The 16,768-nt window shown below is 59.4% G+C and overlaps 1 protein-coding gene across 3 annotated transcripts in view; it reads left to right on the forward strand.

The window, feature by feature from the left end:
• The window catches only part of LMX1B (LIM homeobox transcription factor 1 beta), a 79,609-nt gene extending 63,087 nt beyond the window's left edge, over positions 1 to 16,522 (forward strand). Inside the window, exons 3-8 of one of the 3 annotated variants that reach the window (XM_028107971.1) lie at positions 10,969 to 11,201; positions 13,037 to 13,218; positions 13,428 to 13,505; positions 13,649 to 13,731; positions 15,887 to 16,047; positions 16,365 to 16,522. In XM_028107971.1, coding sequence (XP_027963772.1) covers positions 10,969 to 11,201; positions 13,037 to 13,218; positions 13,428 to 13,505; positions 13,649 to 13,731; positions 15,887 to 16,047; positions 16,365 to 16,522 — 895 coding nt within the window. Of the gene's footprint in view, positions 1 to 10,968; positions 11,202 to 13,036; positions 13,219 to 13,427; positions 13,506 to 13,648; positions 13,732 to 15,886; positions 16,069 to 16,364 lie in introns of all 3 variants that reach the window. The other 2 variants (XM_028107972.1, XM_028107974.1) reach the window with 2 other exon arrangements.
• Positions 16,523 to 16,768: the final 246 nt, after the last annotated feature.

The following is a 16,768-nucleotide window of genomic DNA, read 5'->3' on the forward strand; positions in this document are numbered from 1 at the left end:
CCCCAGTGGAGTTTGTACCTCAGGCCCTGCCCTGGATCTGGCAGCCCTTCCTGGGCACACAGGAGTGGGCCTGGCCTATTCTGAACACTCAGGACCCTGGAGAGAAATCCAGAGGCCTCTGCATCCCGTGGCGTAGAGTCTCCCCTCTTTCACCAGCATGTCAGCCCCTCGCCTCTTTGTAACCTCCCAGCCCAGGTCATGGGCCCAACAGCTCCGAGCTGACAGCAAATGCAAAGCCGTTCCAAGTGGTGGACAGGGGAGGAGGAGGCTGCGGCAACAGAGGGCTTCAAGCGCAGGGAGGTCCAGGAAACCATGCAGTGAGGCAGGGAGAACGAGCAGGCGCTCTGGAGCCCAACATCCCAGCCGTGATCCCAGCTCTGACTCTGAGTGGTTGTGTTACCCTGCGAGCCACTTTCCTCCTTTGTGAAAAGGAAGTGGTGGTGCCTACCTGTGAGGGGTCTTATAGGAGAAGGGTCTGTGGGCAAATAAGGCACAGGGCCTGCTATGTAGGAAACAGTAGATTCTTAGTCATAGTAACAGTAGCAATGGCTGCTGGATTTGGCAGCCAGGTGCTGGTGACTCAGTGGGAGTGGGAGGAGGGAAGCTGGAATCAGCTCAGAGGGATCTGATAAGCCAGTGGGAGGAGAAGGTTTCTACTGTGAGCTCAGCATGGGGCCTGGCTCATAGTAGGTGCTCAATGAATGTTAGATGAATGAATGACTGAAAGAATCATCAAATGAATTCGTCAGTGAAGGGCAGAAAAAAGAGGGAAGAGCTTCAGCCCAAGGATTAATAAAGCAATACAGGTGGAGCCCTTAGCTTGGGGCCTCGCCTGGAGCCCACAGACCCTCTGATTGCTGCCCAGGCTAGAAGGCAGGAAAAGGGGCATGTGGGAGGATGCTCAGAGGAGGTGATGCTCTGCCTTCCACCTGCCCAGCCCTGCCATATTGTCTCTACCTGATGTCCCTGGGCGAGGTCTGATCCCCAGAGAAGCCACAGTACCCCCGATGGAAAAGAGCCTCCTGAGGCAGAGGCTGGGCCTTGCCTCTACCCACCGCAGGGGTCATAGCCCCAAAGGGGAGAGGCTAGTTATCAGGTGCCAAGCCATGTGCACACAGCAGCTTACTCTTAGGAGTGTATACGTGTGAGTGTATGTGTGTGTATGTGTATCTTAGCAGCTTTCAAACAGTATCTCCAGCCTGGGCCTCTCTCTGAACTCCAGACTCCTATATACAGCTGCCCCTGGACGCATCCACATGGCTGTTAGAAGGCAAATCACACGTCACACGTGCAGAATTTCACCCCCCCCCCCGCCATTCTCTCTTCCTCCACCTGGCTTTCCTCTCCATTTCGTTTAATGGCAGCTCTGTCCTGCCCATTGCCCAGGCATCCAAATCACATGTCCAGCCTTTCTCTGTCATCCTCTCGTGTCCCTGTCTACCTGTAAAACACATTCCAGCTCAGACCACTTCTCAGCACCTCCCTGGGTCTGAGCAGACATTATCTTTTGCCTGGATTATTGAGATAACCTCCCAACCCATCTCCCTGCTCCCACTCCCACTGATACACAGCTCTGCCTGAGAAATTTGGTTAAGATGTCAGATCAGATGCCCCCTCTGCTCAGAACCCTCACACAAAGCCAAAGCCCCACAAGATGTGCCTCCTGCTTCTATTTGCACATCCTAGCCCCCCCCCCCCCCCGCCCCATCCCTGCTGCTCACCTGCTTTAGCAACAAGGGCCTCCTTGTCATTTCTCCCAACATCCCAGATCCGCTCAGCCTCAGGCCCTTTGCACTTGCTGCTCCCTCTGTTGGGATCCCCTCCCCCCCCCCCCCCGCAGAGATTTCAGTAAGGCCTCTCACTGTTCTTTCTAAAACCCCTGGCCACCTGCATTGCCCTTACCCCTCCATTTTTCTTCATCATATTATCACCAGTTGTTACACTCTGTATGCTAGGGTTTTAACTTGCCTGTCCCCCTCACCCATTAGAATGGAAGCTGGGGGTGAGGGTGGGGTTGGGGGTGGGGGTGGGAGGGACTGTCCATTTGCCTCACTGCTCTATTCCCAGCCTCCAGACAGTGCCTGGCACATAGTAGGCACTCCATAAACGTGTGTGGAGTCACGGGACGTGTGCCTGCCTGGCCAGGCTGGCCCCTGGATGGTACCCATGGCTCCCGGCTGTGCCCATCCCTCCCTGCCCCTGGCCCGTGACCTCCAGCCCTGGCCGCGGGCTCCCGACAGCGCCCCGGGCTGGATCAAAGGGCCTTGGAGCCGGGCGGCCCCGCACAGCTGGGTCTGCGTGCCCGCAGGAAGCTCCGGGGCAGGCCTCGCTGCAGGCCCGGCCCGCAGAGAGGCCCTGCGAGGCCCACGCTCTGGAGGCCGCCGGTCCGAGCGCCCGGCCACGCCGCGCATTCCAGCCGCGTGATTGACGCGCGCACCGGGGCCCCTGCCTGCGGCTCCCGCCGCCCGCCTGGCCCGCCGCCGCCGCCGCATCAAAGCAGATGTTTGCAGCTGGTTTGAGTTGGATCCCCATCAACAGGCCCCTTTTTGTCTCAAAATAAAAAACAGCTACGCCCGGAATGATAAGGACGCGGCAGGCACGTGGGGGAGATGTCAACGAGTCGGGGCGGGAGGAGGCCGGGCAGCTCCCTCTGTCTGCTCTCACCCCATCAGCTCCTCCAAGTGACAGGCAAACGCTAGCAGGAGCAGCTGGGCCCCCACGAGTGTCTAGGGTTCTGTTCCCTGGGCCCCTGTGAACTCCAGCTCATCACTCGACCACATCATCACAGAAAGCCCAGCCCTAGACCGTGATATGTTGGCCACCGTTTGGAGCACTAAGAGTGTAGGAGCCCGCCCTAAGTGCTCTGCGACCATGCCATCCTGGGATCCTCGCCACCAGCCTATGAAAGCTAAACACATCACAGTGAATACCTGTAAGGTGGGGACTGCACTCCTTGCCCCAAGGTCAGTTAGTGAGAGGCGGAGCTGGGATGCAGACTCTTTACACCATCCTTCTTTTTCTTTTTTTTTTTTTTTAAGATTTTATTTATTCATTTGAGAGAGAGAGAGAGACAAGCAAGGAGAGAGGCAGAGGGAGAGGGAGAAGCAGACTCCCCGCCGAGCAGGGAGCCTGATGTGGGACTCATCCCAGGACCCTGGGATCATGACCTGAGCCGAAGGCGGATGTTTAACCATCTGAGCCACCCAGGCGCCCCTACACCATTCTTTCTGACTCCAGAACCAGCTTCTTAATTATGTGGCGTGTCACCTTTCCCAGGAAGTCCCCAGCTCTCTTCCAGATTGACTGTCATGATTTTCTGTGCCCCCCAGATGTAGCCTGTCAAAGCACATGTCATGCTATGCCAGCCCCCATGGGACCAGATTTGGCCCCACTCTGTCCCTCAGGCATCTTGCACGAGCCTGTTTGGGAGTCAGCCTCCATGGGTGTTTGCTGGGTGAGCAGGAGAAGGTAGAGCCAGAGGGACGGAGGGCTGCAGTTCCCTCCCCGTGGAGGGAATGTGTCCAAGGACTGTGGGACTTGGGCCCAGAGAGACCCTAAAGGAAGCCGGGAGCAAATCTTCCTGATCCCCAGTATGGCCCTGGGCAAGAATCTGACGGAAACCTGTGCCTCAGAGGCACAGCCAGACCTCGTGATGTGATCGGGGGCTTCACATCATGAAGTTGGAGGTGAGGAGAGACGGTTCCAGAGCCTGTGTCCCGGCACGATGGTGAGACTCAGACTGGGGACGGAGTGGGTTGTGCACCTGGCAGGATGCCCTCTGTGCCTGGCACTGGGCTAGACCCTCCCACACAGGCGAAAAGTCAGCGGGTTCTCAGTCACCAGGTGAGGGAAGATCAGCACTCCCTTTTCATTTTTTTTTATTTTTTTTAAGATTTTATTTATTTATTTGAGAGAGAGAGAGAACGAGAGAGAGAGCACATGAGAGGGGGGAGGGTCAAGGGAGAAGCAGACTCCCTGCCGAGCAGGGAGCCCGATGCGGGACTCCATCCAGGGACTCCATCCAGGGACTCCAGGATCATGACCTGAGCCGAAGGCAGTCGCTTAACCAACTGAGCCACCCAGGCGCCCAGCACTCCCTTTTTATAAAAGAGGAAACTGAGGCTCAAGAAAAGGATGTGAGGGGCGCCTGGGTGGCTTAGTTGGTTGAGCGTCCAACTCTTGATTTCGGCTCAGGTCATGATCTCAGGGTCCTGGGATCAAGCCCCACGTCGGGCTCTGGGCTCATCGGGGAGTCTGCTTGAGATTCTCTCTTTTCTTCTCCCTGCGCCCTCTTTCTCTCTCTCAAATAAATAAATAAATCTTAAAAAGGGGGGAGGGATGTGAATGACCCAGGGCCACATAGCTGGTGCTGGAGATGTAGAAAGTGCACCTATAAGCCCAGGGGGCTGACAGAAAGCTCTTGATGAGCAGGAGAAGGGACAGAGAATGGACTGGTTCACCTTGATCCAGGTGTCCAGGCCTGACCCAGTCACCTATGGCCAGGGGAGTCACTGAGTTAGCAACGTGGCCCTCCCACCCCGGGGGCTTTCCCTGCGTGCTAGAGATGAGGGTGCAGTTGGAGCCCAGCCCGACAGGAGGTGTGTAAAGAACTTAAGCGAGATACAAGTTAGGAATTGGCCTCCAGGTTGTATCTCCGTGAAGGGGGCCATGGGCCAAGAGCGGTGAGTTCGTTTATCTTGCGACCTGGTGGCCTTCTTAAACTCCTAGAAGCAGAATGGCCGGTGTTCTCTTGCCCTACCTGGCTGCCTATTTCATTTCTCACAAGGTTATTCACTCATTCATCAGACACTCACTGGTCGCCTCCTCAATGCCAGAACCCAGCGTGGGAGGTGTGTGTGTGAATCAGACCCCGTTTCTGATTTTTAGGTCAGTGAGGGCTTCAGACACACAAGTATCTGGGTCTCAGGGAAGGCTTCACGGAGGAGTTTACCCTTGAATTGGGTCTTGAACGTGAAGTCCGACAAGAAGCAAAAGAAAGGGGGTGAGAAGACAGGCAGGTGGAATTTTAAATGTTAAGGGGGCAGGAAGGGCTGGCTGTTTTCAGGGAGCAGTGAGAGGCCTGGCGGCTGGAGCAGAGGGTCTGAGACCGGGTGTGTCCGCGCTGGAGTGAGCCCTTGAGTGCCATAATGAGGTCTTTGGGCTTATCCCGAAAGTGGTGGGCGCTCTTGGACTGAGGCCCCGGTGGGGGGCTCCATGAACTGTAAGGTGCAGCCATGGGCTATGGGAATGGCAGTACAGTGAGGAGGAGACAGAGGAGCTTCCACTCAGCGAGGACGGGGAACAGGTGCCAATAGTTTTGAAGAGATGATGACAGCAATCATGGTGCCTACTTACTACGCCTGCCTCGTGGTGCCCAGCCAGTATCCCCATTGAACAGACGGGGCCGCTGAGGCTCAGAGACAAGGGGCCTGTGTATTGTTCCTGTGCTAGGAAGGGACAGAGCCACGATTCCAAGCCTAGGGCATGCTTATGGGCTCAAAAACCCACAGGGAGAGGCAGGAGGGTCCCCAGGACATTAGGAAGCCAATTTTATTGGAGGTAAAAGAATCAGACATAGAGGGGCGCCTGGGTGGCTCAGTCGGTTAAGAGTCTGCCTTTGGCTCAGGTCATGATCTCAGGGTCCTGGGATCGAGCCCCATATCGGGCTCCCTGCTCGGCGGGGAGTTTGCCTCTCCCTCTCTCTCTGACCCTCCTCCACGTGTGCTCTCTCTCTCTGTCTCAAATAAATCAATAAAATCTTAAAAAAAAAAAGAATCAGACGTAAGCATTACCTGTCTGCAGTTGTCAGTGGCTTAAGAGAAATTAATTAATCAGATTTGTAATCCATGTTCAAATGCTCCAGAAAAAAAATGGGTTTTCAGAGTTTTGTTTATTAGCTTTATGAGTTTAATAAATTGAGCATTAAACAAACCAATAAAAACTCAGAGGAGACAGAGATGTGTTCTCATGGCTGGGGACTCTTCACGGGAAGGACATCCCTAGAAAGGGAATTTCTTACTCCAAAATCACAGATGATCCCGGGGGAGGGAGGATGGGTTTGTGACGGGGAGGTGTTCAATTTGGTTTAAGAAAAACCCACTCAGCTGCACCTACTGGGTGTTGGGCTTATGCTGAGCAATCAGAAATTGGGCGTTCAGAGCCTTGAGGACAGACAGACCTGGGCATGGTACCCCCAGCAAAGGACAAGGGTGATTGGGTGGCAGAGAAATATTTGGATGCACAGAGCAGGGAGAGGGTATATGGTGGTGCTGCCATGTGACCTTGAACCTGCCCTCTGCACTTTGGTGTCCTCGTCTGTAAAATGGGAATGGAAACAGTGTCTTCCATTTAGGGTTCTTTGAGGACTTAATGAGGTGATGCAGGTGATGATAATTGAGCTCAGTAACATTAGTGAGACGGACAGACACACAGAGAATTGAGCCAGGAGTGCTTGGTCTAGCTCAGGCCAGACAGAAGCTAGACGGACCCAGAACCCAGGGTGGTCATGAGGGGGATGCTTGGTTGGGACCTGTAAACCTGGTGTCACTCCTGCACCCAAGAGTGACGGAGACCCCAGTGAGGGTGATGTAGAAGGGCAATAAAAGAAGAGAAAGGCAGCTCCGTGGGGTGCCTTCTCCATGCCCGGCACAGTACCAAGGGCTTTGCATGCAGAAGGCCCTTCCAACAACCCTGTAGGAAGGTACCAGCAGTCCCATTTCATAGATGAAGAAACTGAGGCTCAGAGAGGTTAAATGGCCTGACCAAAGTCACACAGGGACAAAGTTATGGAGTCAGGATGGAACCCTGGGCTGCCAGTTCCAGCGTCCCCCACACACTGCTCTCCTGCAGGTGGCACTGCCTTCCCGGGGCAGGGGGTGGGTGCTCCCACCAGACCAGGCTGGGGGTGGGGACCCACCTGCCCTTCCTCACAGGTGGAATAGTCTGTATTGGTTGGTTCAGCATTCATTGCACAAACGTTTGCCGCTCACCTTTGTGTGTCTGGGACCTTGTGCTCAGCTTCAAAGATAGAGGTGGAAGATAGAGGAAGAAAAGGGAAAAGTGGACCTGGAAACAGGGAAAGTGGATTCCATAATGGAGAGGAGATGTGAGGATGGGGAACTCAGCGAGAAGAAGTCTAAGACTGGAGAGGAGAAGGAGGGGACTTCCTGGAGGAAGGGATATCCAAGCTGAATCCTTCAGAATAAGCAGGTGTTTGGCTGTCAAAGGTTGAGGGTGGAGGAATGGTGTTCTAGACACTAGGGACAGCAGGAGGAAAGGCTTGGCGGTTTACATGGAGATGCGGGGAGGGGGGGCGGGGGGAGGCTTGCCAGCAACCTGTATGCCTGTGGTGTGGCCATGAAACTGCCCTCTGGATCTGGAGCTCTTGGAGGAGCTGGACCAGGGGATTGGCACCGAGGGGTGCCAGGCAGCTGGAGGGGAAGCCACAGGGGGCTTCCTTCCCCACCATCCCTCGACCTCAAGTGTGGGAAGCAGAAACACATCCATCTGGAACGCCCAGCACAATTCTGGGGAGTTGGGACTACTGTCCCCATCTTACAGATGAGGACACAGACTCAGACTTGCCCAAGGTCACAGAGCCAGTGAGTGGCTGAGTCAGGATTGAGATCATGACCTGGGCTCCAAATCCAGTGCCTTGGATGCTGGCAGGGCCTTTTGCATCAGGCTCCAGGGCCCCTGCGGGGCAGGAAGGCTCAGAGCTCCCCAGCCTGAGCAACTTTGTCTCTGGTCAGTACTTGCAGCTTCTGTGCAGCATTCCTGGAGAGGCCCACTCCTGGCCTCAAAGGGCCTGCCTAGCTTACTGACCTCTCCCTCTGTGCTCACTGCTTTACACTGACAACTCGCTGCCTCTTCACATGGAGAAGCAGGCAGTGTTGTTGAGCCCATTATACAGATAAGTCAGCTGAGGCTCAGAGAGAGGAAATTACTTGTCCAGTCACTAGCCAGGGAGTGGTGGAACCAGGCATTGAACTCAAGCCCTTCCAGTCCCAGTGCCACTCCCCGTGGCTGGGCCTGCTTCTCAGTGGTGGGTTCCACAAGCCCTTCTCGACGGGAGGGGTTGAGGAGGGAGGGGGCTGGCAGAGAGGAGGGGACCCCGCTGGCACCCCCAAGCCCCTCCCACACATGCGCTCGTCGCGCTCACCCCAGCTCCATAGACAAAGGCAGCCCCATAATTGGGAGTATTTCATGCATCCCCCCCCCCCGATGTTTTATTGGGTGGAGAGATGCTTGGAGACCAAGCGGATGGCACATTCCGTTTATAAAGTGTGCGCAGTTTGTTTTATATCCCAAGTTTTTGCAATCTAGATAACAGATGACGCCCCGAGTGGCTGGCACTGCCTCCGTAATGGCGGCACCGAGCCTTTGGAGAAGTATTAATAATAGATTGTGTTGATGAGTTTGGAGAAAGTAGCAATCGACCCCCTGCTGCCAAGGCATTAGCACGGCTGTTCCGAATGCAGCCTGCATGGTGGCAGGCGCCTGCAAATGCAGGTCACCCCTCCCACTGCCCCCCTCCCCTACCTAAGAGAGCTTCCTCTCCAGGAGCCGCTCCGAGGTGCGCTGACCCCGGCCTGGGCCCCTGGCCCCGCCAGGCTGGCACAGAGATCAGCCAGTGCCTGTCTGCTCATGGGCCACTGAGGCCGGGCTGCAGACCTTAGGGTGGCACCTAGATCAGGAGGTAGGAGTGTGGGGAGGGGACAGAGGGGCGGGGGCGGGGGGTGGCAGGTAGAGAAGGCAGATGCATCCTCCATGTCAGAGCATCAAGTTCTGGAAACCTGGCTCCTTCCCCAGTCCCTTGGCAGAGCTGGACAGCCAGCCAGATTCCTAGGGGCCTCTGCCAAAGGCTGCTGTGGACAGTTGGGTAGGTTGTACCTCGAACAAAGTTATCCAGCCAAAGGGCCAAATCAGAGCTGAAATCCGGCTCACGTTCCCCTTGCAAAGCCATGCACTATGTGGGCTAGCAGGGTCGAGCTGACAGCCGGCCTTAGCCTCAGCCCACCCCAAGCCTTCACTCACCTGCTTTGCAAACACTCACCGAGGTCTTTTTGGGGGTCAGGTAGAGCCAGGCCCTGCCCTGTGGAACCCCTGCAGAATTGGAAGCTGACAGGGGCATGTGCTGTCACTGATGTGATGCTTATGCACCAAGGTACAGGCTCAGTATCATCGAATCCTGACAACAGCCCTTAGGGGGAGGTCCTGTTGACATCCCCATTTCACAGTAGAGGAACCTGAGGCCTGGGGGAAGCTCAGGTGAGCATACAGGGGGCCACTTCCCCCTGACTGGGGCATCAAAGAAGCCTTCCCAGAGGAGGTGGCATTAGAGTTGGGTACTGCAGGATGAGTAGGAGCCTGCTTGTTAGATAGAGGCGGATGGCAGGGGTTGCTGGGGATGCCCCCAATTTGAGCGCCCCGGCCGGTGCCAGGGCAGCAGGCAGAGCTCAGATCGGCCCTGTCCACCGCGCCCCACTAGCTCGTCGTGGGCGGCGCTGATGGCAGCCCCGGGAAGGGAGGCAGGCCGAGTGCCTTGCATTTATGGCCATTTCTGTTCCAGAACCGATTAGTAGAGAATTGCAGCTGTAATCTGTGCCTGTGATGGCGGGCCATAAAGAGGGATGGGATGCGCACAGCGCTCCCAAGGTGGCGCCCGCAGACGTGGCCCAGGGACGTGGGGAATGAAAAATGGTTTTAATTCCCTCCCAGCAGCAATAATTTGATTCTTCATAAATTTTTCCATCAAAGTGTTGTTGAGGCTGAGTTCCCACAGAGCAGGGCACGTGACTGGGAGGGGGGAGCCAGGGGGGAGCGGTCAGTAGGTGAGGGCAGAGGAGGGGGCATGCTGCTCAGACCCTTCTGCACAGACGCTCGCTGGAGGCAGGGACACCCCCCGCCAGGCTTTGTCTCCAGAGATGGAAGATGGATCCTGTTTGTCATGCAGGGGCTGGAGCAGGCCCAGGCTCCCAGTCGGCCCCATCACTTACTACCACGTGACCCCGAGCAAGTGACTTCGCCTCTCGGTACCTCAGTTTCCTTATCTCTAAGATGGGGTTAATGTTCATCACTGTCTCATCTGGTCGTTGCAAGGATTAAATGCACTTCTGCCTGCAGAGTGCTTAGAGCCGTGCCTGACTCTCTGTCCGTGCTCAGTAAATGTCTGCGCGTGGTAAAGGTACTTAAGCCGAAATGAGGGATAAGTAGGGGTTAGCCCAGCCACGGGGCAGAAAAAGAACATGCTGAAGGGCCAGTGGGAAGGAGCTCTGGAGAAACCACAGGCTGTTCCTTCGGGCCACAGCCTGTGGGAGCAAAGACAGGAAGGGTGTGAAGAGCCTTGAGGCACCAAGGAGTCATGGAAGAGTCTGGAGCAGGGGAGAAGTATGAGCAGAGGTGTGTTTTAGACAGCTTCCTCTGGCTCTCATCCTGGAGGGTGAACTGAAGGGTTAGAGGAGCCAGGAGCCCAGGAAGGGGACTGGGGCAGGCGCTCAGGCAGGAGAGGAGCGGCCCAGCCTGGGCGGTGGGCTGGACAGGGCTCAGGATTGCTTGGGTGGGTGGGAGGGGGGGGAGCAGAGAGGAGGCGGAGCAGTTCCTGGAGTGAGGGGAGATGGGACCAGGGGGTCGCCTGCCCTTCTCAGCCCCAGAACCCACTGGGCGTCTGGGGAAAGTTGAGGCTGACCTTGTGCTCTGCCCTCTAGTGGCCACGGTGTCTCTGAGCAGGAAGGGCCCTGAGCTGATACACCCAGGAGAGGGCACCTCTGGGCAGGATGCCCAGCACCCACTCTTGGGCCACCAGGGCCCTGGGGCGCCAGAAGAGTAGGGCCAGGGACCCTCCCACTGTCTGGCTCTGAGCCCAGGGTGGGCCTCTCCTACCTGGGGTGGAAGGTCAGGGTGGTAGGAGGGAGACGACCTTGGTGGACCCCCGAGCCGAGCCAATGCGCCCACCCTGTGCACCTGCAGGCTCTTCGCAGCCAAGTGCAGCGGCTGCATGGAGAAGATCGCCCCCACGGAGTTCGTGATGCGGGCGCTGGAATGTGTGTACCACCTGGGCTGCTTCTGCTGCTGCGTGTGTGAGCGGCAGCTACGCAAGGGCGACGAGTTCGTGCTCAAGGAGGGTCAGCTGCTGTGCAAGGGTGACTACGAGAAGGAGAAGGACCTGCTCAGCTCCGTGAGTCCCGACGAGTCCGACTCTGGTGAGCCATGGCTGGAGCTGGGGGGCAGCCGGGGGACGGGGAGGGGGCCCTGCTGGAGAAGCCCGATCCTGACCCCGGGACCTGAGCTACGTCCAGACATCCGACGCCCATGGCCCTGATGTGTTCACACGCATGTGTGCAGGTGCACACGGACACCGATGTGTGCACGCCCCCAGGCACACAAATGCTCGTGCGGACACTGCCACTGAGGCACGCATGCTCACGCACCAGCGTACGTGCATGGGACCACAGATGTACACACACAAGCACGCACGATGCGTGTGTGGATACCCGTGCCCAGCAGCACATATGCACGGACACAGGTACATCTGTAGACGTGTGCTGAGATGCCCAAGCACGCACGAACCCACATGTGCGCGCACACTTAAACACACGTACCTGTGCACACATGACCCAGCTCACACATCATATATGCACTGAGCAGCTATGCATATGGCCACACACATGTTTATCCACATGCTCGCATGGACTGCGGTTTAGACACATGCGCACACACGCGTACCTCGCCCTCCCTTCGCCTTGCTGTGGCCCTCTCCGGGGCATGGCCCCCCAGCTGTCTCTGCCTGCCCCAGGTCTGCAGGCTGCTGGTGGCCAAGAGGCAAGGCTCTGACACATTCTTCAGCAGCCTGAGCTCTTCCATTTCCCGGCTGGGGGTTGGGGAGGAACCGGAGCCTTCTGTGGTGGAGGCAAAGACCCCCTTTTCCAGGATGAAGGCACCTCTCTACTCTGCTCCAGCCCCCAAAAGGACTGTGCCAGCTTAGAGCCCTCCTGGCAGAAGGGCGGGTACAGCGAGGAATGAGTCTTAGAAAGGAAAAGCCAGGGAGAAGGGCTGGGGCCCTGTCATTCCCGGATAGTGGGGAAGGACTGGCGCAGAGGGCTTGGAGAGGAGATGTGCTGGTCTTCTGAGCCCTTTGGGGTAACCTAGAGCCCGCAGTCACAGGACCTGCCCATCTGGAAGAGCTTTGTCACCGTCGGGGCCCTGGGAGGAAGCAGTGAGCTCCCCATCCGTCCATCCCTCTGTCCACCCATGGGCCAGGGCACCGTGGTGGCTGCCTGGACTCGTATGGCAGGGCAGACACTGGCCAGGTGCCACTGGCCCATTCATAGCAGGGGGCGGAGGTCTCGGAGGGAGGAGACCCACCCCCGGGGCTCTGAGGAAGATGGGCCTGGGAAAAGGAGACCAGTTCAGACTTGGGGGCAGCGGGAGGGGCACAGTGTCTGCCTGGGGCTGGCATCTCTAAGACCCACAATTCTGGGGCATGAAAGTGGCCGTGTGTGCATGGTGGGCATGGGTGTGTCTGGGGGGGAAGACATACGCTTCTGCGTCGTGTGTGTGCGCTCGTACGCGCGCACGTGTGTGTTCAGGTGTGCTCTCGCCTGTGTGTCCCCACCTGTGAGCATGCACCTGTGTGCGCGTGAATACGTCTGTGAGCGGCGTGTGCGCAGTCCCATGCGGGCTCATGTGCCGTGCGCATGTGCGTGTGTCCGTGGTTGAGTGTGTAACTGTGTGTGTGGCGTGCGTGCCACCGTCATGTCTGATGGGTATGAGGATGTCTCGGGGCATGTGTTCGCCTGACAGTTCTTAGTCCCCGGAAGCTTCCAAGACAGAAGGCTCCCTGGAGTGTCCTCGCTGGGCCGGGGGACCCGCTGGCCCTGGGCTGGTGCAGCGGGAGCCAGTTTTCTCAAAGGCTGACATGCTGCCCTGGGGTCTCCCGAGTGCCGGGGGCCGGTGTTGGCAGGAGGTGACGGGGTCCCGCCAGGCAACGGATGGCCTCAGGGTACGAGGCTGACGGGCCGGGTGTGTCCTCCCACAGTGAAGAGTGAGGACGAGGACGGGGACCTGAAGCCGGCCAAGGGGCAGGGCAGCCAGAGTAAAGGCAGTGGGGACGACGGGAAGGACCCCCGGAGGCCCAAGCGACCCCGGACCATCCTCACTACACAGCAACGAAGAGCCTTCAAGGCCTCCTTTGAGGTGTCGTCCAAGCCCTGCCGCAAGGTAAGGGGCCGCGGGGCTGGGGCGGGGCTGACCCCCCACACCCGCCGCCTTCCCAGACAGTGCCCCCCACTCTAGCCGGGGACGGGGGGGCCTCCCTCCCCCTCCCACCCCCCAACCCCTCAGTCCCCCCAAACCACCGCCTCCCTGGCCGGCTGCTCCGCCCTCCCCCCCCCCCCCCCCGGCCTGATCCGTGTCCCTCCACCGGGCAGGTCCGCGAGACGCTGGCGGCAGAGACGGGCCTCAGCGTGCGTGTGGTCCAGGTCTGGTTTCAGAACCAAAGAGCCAAGGTGAGAGGCCACGTGTCACCCCCCGCTGGGCAGGGCTGGGGGCTGGGGGGATGTGTGCAGGCAGAAGACAGGGTCCCGCTGGAGGGGCCGGGGCCGACCGGGGGCAGGGAGGTGGGGACTGGCACGACGTGTGTCCCCTACAGATGAAGAAGTTGGCGCGGCGGCACCAGCAGCAGCAGGAGCAGCAGAACTCGCAGCGGCTGGGCCAAGGTGAGCCGGGACCAGGGCGACAGGGCCCGGGCTCAGCCTCTGGAAACAACACCCCCCCACCCCCACCCCCGAGCCCCGGACCCCTTCCACCAGGGCCGTCAGGGCTCTGGGAGCTGCCGCCACGGAACCTGCCGGGATGGAGAGAGGCAGTGGGGACCACGGGCGGGGCCCGGGAGGAGAGATGGCGGCATGGGCTGCCCAGAAGGGTGGCAGAATTTTCGCCCCTGGGGCGCCTGGCTGGGTCAGTTGGTGGAGCGTGCGACTCTTGATCTCAGCGTCAGGAGTTCAAGCCCCGCGTTTGGCGTAGAGCTTACTTAGAAAACAAAAACAGAAACACCTGCAACCGTCTCCCACCCTCACGGTGTGTTAGGCACGGTCGTCACCACTGGCCATGCTCCGCCTCACGGAATGCCCACCGATTCCGGAGGGGAAGGGCATTGTCACAGCCCGTTTCACAGCCAAGGAGGCTGAGACTCAGACCAGAGGACTGACTTACTGGGATCCCGCAGCTAGTAAGGGCAAAGCCGGCCTCGGCCCCACGTGTGGCGCCCCAAGCCCGTGGTTTTAACATGACCATACCTACACCCCACGGCCCACAATAGAATTCAGCAGAAATCTCCAGAGAGTCTCTGCAGGGTTTTGCGGAGTTCAGGGTGGGCTCCTGCTGGGTGGCAAGGAGCCAGTTTGAGGGGCGGCAGCCAGGCCCCCGAACACTGGGCTTTGCCAAAATCCTGTTACCACTTCTTGGGCCGGCGGGTGGGGGGAGGGGGGAGGCTGGCCTCCCAAGCGCTGTGGGGACATTGAGCCTTAAAGGGAGGGCACAGGGAGCTTCTTGGGACTGCCCAAGAGGAGTGGGGGCCCCAGGGCTGCCTGTTCCCAGGTGAGACGGGGGCTCTGGGGCAGGTGCCAGGGCACTGATGGGCAGCGCCGCCTTCTCCTCAGGGCTCGGGGCCAGGCCCGTGTGCCTGGCTGCACCGGAGCCTTGGAGCCCAGTTCTTTTTGCCCCCACTGCTCCCTTCTCCTAAGACAGCCTGGCCTCCTGGGGCTGTGGCCACTGTCTGGTCGCCCAGCCACCTCCCGTGTTCCTAGCTGCCTCTGAGAATGTTCCACAGTCCCCCTTGAGCTCATCACAGCCCTTACAGTACTCCATACACCAGCCCCTGCTACCACGTTCACACAACACCCTCTGCTTCTCCCCACCCCATCTCAGCAAATGGCACCCCCCCCACCCAGTGCCCACACCAGGAACCTGGGAGTCACCTCTGACCCTTCCTGTCCTCCATTCACTATGTCTGCTCAGTTGCCAAGTAGGGCAGTGGTTGCCGGTCCTGTGTCCCTCATGCCCCCCCCCCAGGAGTTGTCATTCCCACACCCACCTGCATAGGGACCCCAGCCCCTGCCTCAATTTCCTCAGTGGTCCCTGCCTTCAGCCTCCGCCCTACCATCTTCCTCCACAGCCTCTCCCGGCTAAGACCCTCTGGGGACTTCCTACAGCCTCAGGGAGAACCACACTGAGCTCAGGCCCCCCAGGGGACCATCTTCTTCCCCACCCCTGGCCATCTCTCATCCTCACACTATAGCCCCATGCACGGGGCTCCCTGCTCCCCCTGGCTAGTTTCTCCCCTCCCTGCCTTTGCTGCCTGCGGCAGGGCACGCCTGCCCCCTGACATGGTTGAACCCCTGCTGATTCTTTAAGTAACATGGAGTCAGGGGGTCCCTTCCTCTAGGAAGTCTTCCCTGAGCCTCTTTGGCCTGGGCCCCACCTTTATGCTCCCAGACACGGGGAGCTCATTGCACCCACATGTTGAATCTTTACTGCCCGCTTCGGGTCTGTGTCCCCCAGGCAGTGAGCGTCTGGAGGGCAGGGCCACTGGAGAAAGGGAGGAGGCGAGGAGGGCAGGTCTCTGGCTTTCGATAAACTGATTCCTGAAGAGGAGCTGGAGGGTGTGTCTGGGGAGAGGGGCCGGGGGCCAGATACCTGGGTTCAGTGGCCTGAATCACTGTAGGCAGCCTGGGGAAGTCCAGAGGCAGGCAGAGTCAGGGGGACTGCAGTGGGCCCCGTGGCCTAGGGCGCCACGTGGGAGGTCAGTGGGAACTCGAGGTACGTCCGGGAGGGCTCCCCGGGGGCGGGCTGGGCTCCAGGACAGGGTGGACAGGGCCGGTCAGTGAAGGTGTGCTCTGTCCCCAGAGGTCCTGTCGAGTCGCATGGAGGGCATGATGGCCTCCTACACGCCGCTGGCCCCACCGCAACAGCAGATCGTGGCCATGGAGCAGAGTCCCTACGGCAGCAGCGACCCCTTCCAGCAGGGCCTCACGCCGCCCCAAATGCCAGGTGACCACATGAACCCCTATGGTAAGCCGCCCCGCCCCCTGCGCACCCCAGCACCGCCCCCGCCCGCTGCCTGACCCGGCAGGCCTGGGGCCAGGACGGCCACATCCCGCCCCAGGGCCCAGGCAGGCCCCGCCCACACAGCCCTGCTGCTGCCCGACGAGGCCCCGCCCGCCGCCCTCAGCACCTCTGGCCCTGGCGGCCGCCGCCGCAGGTCATCCGGTCCCTCCTCACCTCTGGCCACACAGCCTGAAGGGCTGACAGCCCCGCCCCCCGGAGCTCCTGCCCGCCCCGGCTCCTGACACCCCCTCTGCCCTCAGGGAACGACTCCATCTTCCACGACATCGACAGCGATACCTCCTTAACCAGCCTCAGTGACTGCTTCCTGGGCTCCTCGGATGTGGGCTCCCTGCAGGCCCGTGTGGGGAACCCCATCGACCGGCTCTACTCCATGCAGAGTTCCTACTTCGCCTCCTGAGAGCCAGCCGGCCGCATGGACGCTTGCGCCAGGGTCCTGGGGTGGGCCTGCGGCCGCCGCACCCACCCCACCGCCCGCACAGACTACACACAGCCATACGGTGCCCTTGCCCTGGGCCAGCCGGGCAGGCAGATGGGCGCAGCCTGGGCAGGGCCGCGTCCTGCCCACAGAGACCGTGTCACCCCAGGGACCCAGAGTTTTGGAAAGCCACTCGCCTCCCAGCCCCACCTCGGCCTCCATCGCCTC

This window comes from Eumetopias jubatus, unplaced genomic scaffold (genome assembly GCF_037043125.1).
Source record: "Eumetopias jubatus isolate StellerSeaLion01/CBP00866 unplaced genomic scaffold, mEumJub1_p1.0 scaffold_15, whole genome shotgun sequence".
In the NCBI taxonomy this organism is placed as follows: domain Eukaryota; kingdom Metazoa; phylum Chordata; class Mammalia; order Carnivora; family Otariidae; genus Eumetopias; species Eumetopias jubatus.